We start from the raw sequence: 9,013 nt of genomic DNA, 5'->3' as shown, positions 1-9,013 counted from the left end.
TCCCAAAAGAGACTTGTTTATTTATTTTTCCCACTTATTTTTGTTTGATTTTTAAAACAGTTCAGTAGTTATGAATCCTGCATATGGTTACAGCAACATAAAAACAGCCCTCAATATTTATATTTAAGAAGAGTCCACCTCACCTAGAAAATTACCAAGAAAGATATAAAATCAACACAAAAATTGGAGATGCTTTGTAAGTCAGCTGGTTGGGTGGTATAGTTCACCTATCAAACTGAAGAAGGCTTTGCAAACTAGAACAGATGCCACAGTGATTGAAACTGCCAGAGATTTGTCTTCTTGCACTGTTATGATTAATAAACATTTATATAGTGCCATAATTTTGCCACAAATAATTTTCCATCTAAATTAGACAAGCATAGACCATGAAGTTAGATAGTAGAGAGGGGTTTAGAGAAAGGAGAGATGAGGGTTAAAGCAAAATGTGAGTCGTTATACAGCAAGTGAATCTCATATATTCTGATACTTTTAAGTAGAGCTTGAGTGATGCAGTACAAAGGGAAGAATAGAGAACACAGGAGCAGAAGTCTCTGGTAAAAAGCAAAGAAAATGCTATGTGTTTTGAGGAGGGAGGATGGCAAAGATGCTTGATACACAGAAAGAAGGATGCTATTCCAGAAGTAGGGAGTAGTAAGAGTGGAAGGTATGAAATCAAATGGGAGGATAAAGGGAATAACAAAATGAAAAGAGTGGGCAGAACGCAGGAGCAAGGTGGGAAGCAACAGGAGGCAAGAGATGAAACACGGGCAAGGTGCAGAGCTGTGCAGAACAGTAAGTGAAGATGATTTTGATCTTGACACAAAGAGATAGGAACTTGACAAAGGTACTTTGGGGGTGACATTACTAGAGAGGTAGGAAAGCAAGTATATTTGAGCTACTGAGTTGTGAATAGGTTGAAGAGGAGAAATTCAGGGACACGTGGAAAGAAGGAGATTAGTTATCCAGGCAAGATATAACAATGGTGTGAACCAAGATTTTGGCAGTAGGAACAGAGAGAAAAAAGTAGATTTTAGAAATGTTAGTGTGAGAGGTTTGGCAAGAAACTGGCTGTTAGGTGAGAAGGGAAGGAAGAGTGAAAGATGGAAAAGATGTGATCCAAGCAAGTGGTCTGCTAGTTCTTTGAATCCTTCTGTGCAGCTAATTGTCAGTGAAACATCAGCACTGTTTCCTAGAAGAGCACACAACCTTCCCCATACAGCAGCATTAGCTATTGAACTAAAGATTTACCTCCTCCTCCCAACATTAAGCCTGTTTTGGAGGAGGTTTGTTTTAATCTGCAGTGAATAGGCAGGACTGTTTGTTAAATAATGGAGGAGTGAATCATGCTGGGAAATTGTAACGCAGAGAGAACAAGACTGTATAAAACTGCTGATTACTGAACAGGCCAGCTGCACTGATCCCATGTGTTCTGTGACTGGGCTACGGGGGAAAGCTTTTTCCTCCAAGAATCCATATTTTGCAGATTCCTAATTAGGGTGACCAGATGTCCTGATTTTATAGGTATAGTCCCGATATTTGGGGCTTTTTGGTGCCTATTACCCCCGTCCCGATTTTTCACATTTGCTATCTGGTCACCTTATTCTTGATTAAGCACTTTTGCTATGGACTCATTCTCCGATTAAATACACTTCAAACTAGAAGGCAGTAGCACTTCTGTATAATGGCAGAGTGATCCTTCAGGACTATTCAATCTTCTGTGAGTAAATAAGACCTATCTTTCTTGGCAAACAAGCAGATCTCTTATGTCAGCCCTATGCTGATGCCACAGGTTTGCAGTGTGCCTTTAGGCAAGCCTCTTAATCTCGCAGCTTCCCCCAGTGAAATGGAGACAATCCATCTCTCACGGGGAGCGATGTAGTGAGGCTTAACTCACTAAGGTTCACAAAGTGCGTTGAGGTCCGTGGATGGAAGGTGTGTTTGTGTTGTTGTTGTTATACTGGGGCGCTGGCCGAAAATCCCTAGAGAGTAATTATCCACCCACCCTCGGAGTTATTCAGGGTGTGCAGCTGTGCCCTGGGACGGGCTCTGATTGAATGGGATGGTTCCTGAGTGCGGGACTGACATTTCTGGCCCCACCTGCGGATGACATTCGGGTGCTTGGTGCCCCGACACACACACACGTGCCCGGTGATAGGCCGGGCCCACCACGGTTGCCCCAGGCTGACGTGCTGCCGGACCCGTTTGTCGCAAGGATCCTTGAGACGGTGGCGAGCCCGTGCCAAGGCGGGCGCAGCGAGCTGGATGCCCCCTGCCCGCAAGGGGACAAGGCAGAGCGGCCGGCCCAGGGAGACCCTGGGGCGACTCCGCGCGGCGCAGGCAGGATGCCAGGTCCGTGGCCTTGGGGGGAGGCGGGACCCACGCACGGAGGCGCTGATTCTAGGCACCCGCAACTTGCGCCGCGCGCCCCAGGGCGGCCATGACACCGACCGTGGCGGAAGTGTCCAGTAGCCGGAGACAGAGCGGAGCGACGGTGGCCTCGGCATGACGCCCTGCTCGCCACCTGAGGGGCGCTCCGCGAGCTCTCCTGGAGGCAGCCTCTCGCTCGCTCGCTCGGCGCATAGGTCACGTGGCCCATTGGGGCTTGGCCTTGCCGTTGCCGCGCTAGCTGAGTACCGAGGGAGGGAGGCAGCTCTATGGTTACTGGCGGGCCGGGCGGCGCGGCCGGGCGGGCGGGGCGGTTGAGTTGCGGACTGTACGGCAGGGGAGCGGGGCAGCCATGGCCAAAGGTACCCGGGGCTTTGGGGCACGGGGCTGGCGGGGAATGGACTCCCTGTGGGGGGCGGGGCTGAGGGGCCAGGCTCCTGGGTGGGGAGTCTGGGGGGGATGTGGTGAGGCGGGGCTGAGGGATAGGGCCCGGAAGAGGGGGCCCTGTGGGGCTGGGGGCACCTGCCTGTGGGCAGGAGTCTCTCTCGATAACCCCTTTGCCACAGGACACAAGCCTGCCTCCCATGGCAGCCTGCTAGGGTCTGAGAGCCTGAAAGGCCTTGGGAGCTGATTATAAACACCGTGAAACCGACTAGTCTGCTCCCCATGTCCCATTAGAGCAAGGGGCAAAAATCACACCAGCAGCAGTGCTTGTGGAAAGACCCTTGGCTGGAGGTCTGGGGTTTACCTGCCCCCGTGGCATTATTAAAGGAGCGCCTGGCATCATCGCATTGTGCTGTCAGGTACCAGCTTCTGCATTTCAGAAGAGTTTCTGTCCTCATCTCATGGAACCAATAGTGCATGTGCCAGTGAAACAGGCTCATGGGTCAGTACAGTCTGGCAAATGTGCTAATTGGTTGCTTTAACTCCCTACTGTGTACTGATGAATCAGTATAACTGGGTGCATTGATGGTCATGGATACCCTAGCATCTTTTCTCTCTTCTGATTCTCTGCAGTGTGGCAGCATCCATATCTGAATGTCTTCAAGCACTTTAAAGTGGAGGAGTGGAAAAGATCAACTAAGGAGGGAGATGTGACAACATTTATGGTAACACATTGTACTCCAAATGTTTCCTGATTGGACTGCACTCTGTACTGCAGAGAGAGACAAGCACTTTATGATGCTGAGAGAGCGGGATTTCCCTGTCCCTCTTGCTTTGTGATGTCAAAAAAGAGGAAGATTTCAGATTCCCTTGCTTTGTCTCATTAAGAGAGAAAACGATGACATCTTTCCATCCTGCCTTCTACTTATTGTAACAGATGTGCCTAAAGAGGTCCCGAGAGCACTTGCTGGTGGTCCCAGAGCACAGATATGGCCAAATGGTGCTGGCGGTCATTTCTCACTTCTGCATCATATTAAAGGCAGCTCAAAAATACTTTACTTCCCTAATGTTACCTTTCCATTTAGGCAATCATTGTGATTGCCACACGAGATGTAAGTGATCACAAATGGAAAGACAGGTGGTCATAGGACAATGTCTCTGTTAAGATGTGATCCACCCAGAAAATGTTAGAGAACCCCTGATTATGGCATCAGAACTTTCTACCCCTCATTTTGCAGAGCTTTATTAGATTAATCTTGGCATACACCTGACTCTGAGCCAATGCTGGAATATGTAATTGCACGTGTCAAGTACACAAGTAGTAAGACTTCCACAACTGGATCGCCTCTCTTACTTTACAGTAGGGTAGAACTTTGCATCTATGCATATTCTCTTTCTTTCAGGATAAGACATTGAAGGGAACAGTATATCGCATCCGTGGCTCCATTCCTGCCAGTAACTACATCCAGCTTCCCAAAACCAGCACACAGTCATTGGGGCTCACTGGTCATTACCTCTACCTGCTGTTCAAGCCCATGCCTGCCAAATACTTCGTTGTGCATCTGGATGTTACCACAGAGGTGTGTGAGAGAGTCTGTTGCATAGCCCTTGGTGTAACTGATGTTCTAATATGAGTAGAAGAGTGGGGGTTGAAATACAGTAGCCTTTCATAAGAGTTTGAACATAGAAAACTGAACTGTGTGTCACATGAGTGTTCTAGAGCAAGATAATCATCTGCCATAAATATCCCATGCTGACGTCCCGTAGACAGCTATAGTAGCTGTTAGAATGGAGTTAAAAGAGAGGATTGCTACCTTTCTTGATCACCTTTTGCCTCATTTCTTAGAGTTTGAATTCAGAGAGCTCCAGTCATTCCTCCTTGGCTCTTCATTTACTTACTAGAAGGCTTGATGCATTATCAGTGGTGATTGCTCAGAACCTCATATGATTTCACATTCTGATCTAACATCTGTGGACTCAAGGTAAAAATATCAAGCCCACACTTCTTTTACCTTACTGTATGTTTTCTTCTGACTTCACTCCTTCCTACCTAGGGCCACATTGTATGAGGTAGGCCACATGGAAGGCAAGCTGGCAGTAGTCTCTTAGACTTGGGTGGCATCCAAGCTGGACCAAGGAGTGTCAATCAAGAAACTAGATCCTCCCTTATTTGCAGCTTTTCCTTGAGTGGTCTGCCATGTGGATAACATTCTGTGTGTCTTTGTTCTCAGGATAACCAGGTTGTGCGCATCTCCTTCTCCAACCTTTTTAAGGAATTCAAGTCCACAGCCACCTGGCTTCAGTTCCCCTTCATCTGTGGAGCAGCCAAAGGGTCGGTGTATGAGTGCACAGCCAGAACTTCAAAGCAAGGTAAAGAAAAGCATATTTGAATAATAGTGTGGCTGATCCCTCAGTGTGGGAATAGCACTACATACCTTAATCAAGAGAGAATGTGACCTGAGTTTTCCATCACAGATTTAATCTATTTCAGGTGGCTAACTATGCGGGGTGGTTTATTAAGTCCATGTTTTATTAAATATTTTTAACACTAGGTTTTACAGGGTTTTTTCATTTTACACAATGTAGAATTAACCTGTGGAACTCACAGGCTCAGGAGACTGAGTTTAAAAAAGGATTAAGCACTTTATATGAATAACAGTAGAATGAGCAATTGCACTAATTAGAATAAAAATTACTAGGGCGATCAAGCCTCATACATCGAAATCTCAGTTAACTACCAGCTGGTGCCCTCATTGTGTACTATGAAACAATTAGGTGCATTGTGCTTATTTGACACAAAATTCAAAAGTCTCAGGCATTGGACACAAGATACCGGATTAGATGGGCTTTTAGTCTGTAATGAAAGTATGTTCCTAAAAAGATGGTCAGTTTGGAGAAAAAAATTGATCTGCTTTGGAAGTTGTAAAATGTGAGGAAAGTTAACTAGATTCTGAGGTCTACATTTTCAGGAATGAAGGCCACAGATCCATGCATAACAATGCATGTGCAGTTAATTATCTCTGTTCACATGCAGCTACCACAGTTGTGCTACATATCAACATTTAGACTCAAATGATCATTAGAAACCTAACTATCCATTTGCATACTGTGGCAATTGTCTCTAAATGAGCACATGCACATTTGTGCGCACACACACACACCAATCTCATGCCTCCCTTTCTGTAAGGATCTCAGTCCATATGTAAGGCTGGGTTTGTGTTATTTTTAAAGCAGCTTCTCAGTGTTTAATGTTGGTTTTGACAGTGGTTTTTCTGCTCTGCAGATTTGGTGGGTGTAGCCCCAACTAATGTGCGCTGGACCTGCCTGATGCTTGACCTCCACTACATCCTCTCCATGTACCTGAATAGACGTTACAGCCATCTGAAGAGTATCAAACTCTGCTCCAACTTGCTAGTGAAAAACCTCTATACCAGTGACTTACTGTTTGAGCCAGGTAAGGAGCTGAAGGTTTGTGTAGGGAGCAGCATCTTTTGTGGTTTTTAAATCAAACCTGGCTGCTAGAATGTGAAACTCTGGGCCTAATCCAGTCTTACTACTGCATTTCCAGACATAATTCCAACATGGACAAATATTCCTGCTTATAACTATTTGACACTGTGTTTTCAGCCAATAAGAAGAAGACACTGTCAACAAAATTCTTACTTTAATAGTAACACTAATAATAATTACTGTAATTTTCCCTTGTCTGGTGCCTTCCATCTGAGGATGTCAAACCTCACAACCTCTCCCACTGTAGCTGGAAAAACTGAGAGACAAAGAAAGATTAAGTGACTTACCCAATGTCACACATCAAATCAGTGACTGATGAGAGAATGGACCCCAAATTTCCTGGCTCCCAGTCCTGTGCTTTAACCACCAGACCATCCTTCCTTAAAAGCTTCTTTTTCTTGTCATGCTGAAATCCAGATTTCCTCCAGTGTTTTTTATCTAACTGCTCAGTGCAGCAGAGACTGAGTCAAGACCTTTGTTATGAATACATTATCCTTTGTTTGAAAGCTGCCCAACTACAATCCGTCAGAAGAAAGAAATCTTAGACATTGTAAATATCTTGACACCAATTACATAGAACTGCAAAAAGAATCACCAACTGATTCACTAGCAACCTGAAAGGATCATCAGTATTAAGTTCCAAATCCTCTTGTAGAGCATTGAAGCAACATTTTAAAGAAGAAAAAGTTAATCTGTCATAATAAAGCTCTAAACTACCACGCTTTATTGGAAGCTGAGAGTTTCAAGGATATTCCCACAGAAAGGCTTATGCACTTACTACAGTAATCTTTGTTCTTTTTCCATGTTGTTGTCTTTGTTTTCAAGACTTACTTTAATATTAGAGTTTTCTATATTTGTTTGTACGTGACCTGTTAAGAGTGCATGGTTCCAGCCACCTCCGTAAACAAATTCATTCATTCTAGGAGTGCTTTGTGTCCTTATCTGTGTCCTTCTGTGCTTTTAGGGGTGACCTTTTCTGAGGCCCGACAAGCTAAACTGGCATTTCATGGCGTCTCCCCTATGCCACGAGAAATGGCATTTCCTGTGCCAAAGGGAGAGAAGTGGCATGACCGCTACGACTATATCAGGTATATTTACTAAATGCTGCTTTTCATGGATGAAACTTTGAATGCTTTTCTTCCTTAGTCTGATTATTTTGTATATGTAACATAATTCATCAAAACACTTCAGTCTGAGGGTATGAAGGCTGCAGAGTTAAGCATGCAGAAGTCAGGAAATGCAAGAGTTTGCACAAAACCAGGATTATAGTGGAAACATTTTGGCCACCTTAACTCTACATGTCACTAATGTTGTGGCTGTAATGATGGGGACCCGAGTGTAGCCCAACTCACATCTTTAGCACTTTATTGTTGGCAACTAATATTTTGGATAGGTAATGGGCTGTTTAAGGTATCAACCACAAAAATTTCCAGTTCCTGATCAACAGGTCAGTAAGCAGTGTGACAGGGTCAGACTAGATGGCTACCAGAGAGTGCTAGAAGGCCAATATATCAGCCCCAGGCTCAGCAAGTCCCTTTTCCCCTGGTAGCTGAGCAGGAGTTATTCCAGGTTAATTAACACACCTGGAGCCAATCAAGGCCCCCTCCCTCCCAGGACTTGTTAAAAGCCTCCCCTCCAGAGAAAGGGTGTGGCTGGAGTTGTGAGAGGAGCTTAGCTACAAGAGAGTGTGTGAGTAGGCAAGATGCTGTCAGAAACCAGGAGGGTTTAGGAGAAGGAGCGGAATGCTGGCAGAAGAGAACCCTGCACGTGCAAAGACTGGGGGAGGGAAAATCCCTGCCCGAAGAGGGCAAAGGACCTTTCCCAGGCATGGAGGCCTGAGGGAAAAGACCCTGCCAGAAGAGGAAGATAGAACTGGACATCTGGTACGGCAGTACTATTCCTAGTAGGCCGTCAGAAGTCAAGAGCCTCCCCTGGCAAGGAGGCCAGGAAGGGCCCCTGTCCAAGCAGGGTCCAGACATTACGTCAAGGGGCACAAGGAAGTAACTCAGGGAAGCTAGCAGCTTTCTTGAAGCCACAGCACAAGGCTGCTATTTGTATGGTCCCTGGGTTGGGGCCCAGAGTCGAAAGTGGGACCGGGCCACCCCCTGCCAGCCATTCACTGGAGGGGCAAGAGCCCCAGCAAAGAGGCAAGGGCCTCTGAGAACCAGAGACAGGGCTGGGACCCAGCAGGGAGCAGCCACCTTAGAAAGGCTGTATTATCCTCCCCCACAACTAGAGGGTGGAAGAACACTAAGGATGAATCAGTTCCTTGGCCTACCGCTAGAAGGAAGTGCTGGTCCCATTGAGGTAGAGGAACTTTGTCACAGCAGATATAGTTCACACTGTATTTCTAATACTATAGCCATGCCCTGGAAATGGTCCAAATTTCCCTCCTTGCTGGGGTTTACTTGTATTGCTAACTTAAGCACACACGAACCTTTCTCCCAAGCTTGGTTATTCCTAAGGAGTCCTGTAACCATGCCTTTAGTTCCCTGTGCCTTAGAGGCTTGGTGTACATTGACTGCTAGATTATGGTCAGCATTTACATCAGCTAATGAACGTTCAGACACAGAAAAATGTCATAGTGTATTTCAGACCACAGAGAGACTCCAACCCTTATCCTGGGCTGGAGCTTATAGGACTCACCTGAGCTAACATCAGGTTGAATCAGCCAAATAACTCTGCTTCTCTGTGAATGAAGCCTTTTAGCACCAATAGTAAGTCACAGGTATGC

The 9,013-nt window shown here is 45.8% G+C and overlaps 1 protein-coding gene across 2 annotated transcripts in view; it reads left to right on the top strand.

Moving 5' to 3' along the window:
• The first annotated feature begins 2,248 nt into the window (after positions 1–2,248).
• Positions 2,249–9,013, top strand: part of WDR90 (WD repeat domain 90) — a 52,008-nt gene continuing 45,243 nt past the window's right edge. For both annotated transcript variants that reach the window (XM_067551231.1, XM_067551232.1), the window contains exons 1-6: positions 2,249–2,349; positions 3,403–3,494; positions 4,173–4,349; positions 5,001–5,139; positions 6,053–6,223; positions 7,244–7,367. In XM_067551231.1, the coding sequence (XP_067407332.1) occupies positions 2,343–2,349; positions 3,403–3,494; positions 4,173–4,349; positions 5,001–5,139; positions 6,053–6,223; positions 7,244–7,367 (710 nt within the window). In that variant the 5' untranslated portion in view covers positions 2,249–2,342. The remainder of the gene's footprint in view (positions 2,350–3,402; positions 3,495–4,172; positions 4,350–5,000; positions 5,140–6,052; positions 6,224–7,243; positions 7,368–9,013) is intronic.

This window comes from Emydura macquarii, unplaced genomic scaffold (assembly GCF_026122565.2).
Source record: "Emydura macquarii macquarii isolate MOO-44397 ecotype Brisbane River unplaced genomic scaffold, CSIRO-AGI_Emac_v2 contig_1348, whole genome shotgun sequence".
Classification (NCBI taxonomy): domain Eukaryota; kingdom Metazoa; phylum Chordata; order Testudines; family Chelidae; genus Emydura; species Emydura macquarii.
The sequence above is the reverse complement of the archived record's forward strand: the minus strand, read 5'-3'. Positions and strand labels throughout refer to the sequence as shown.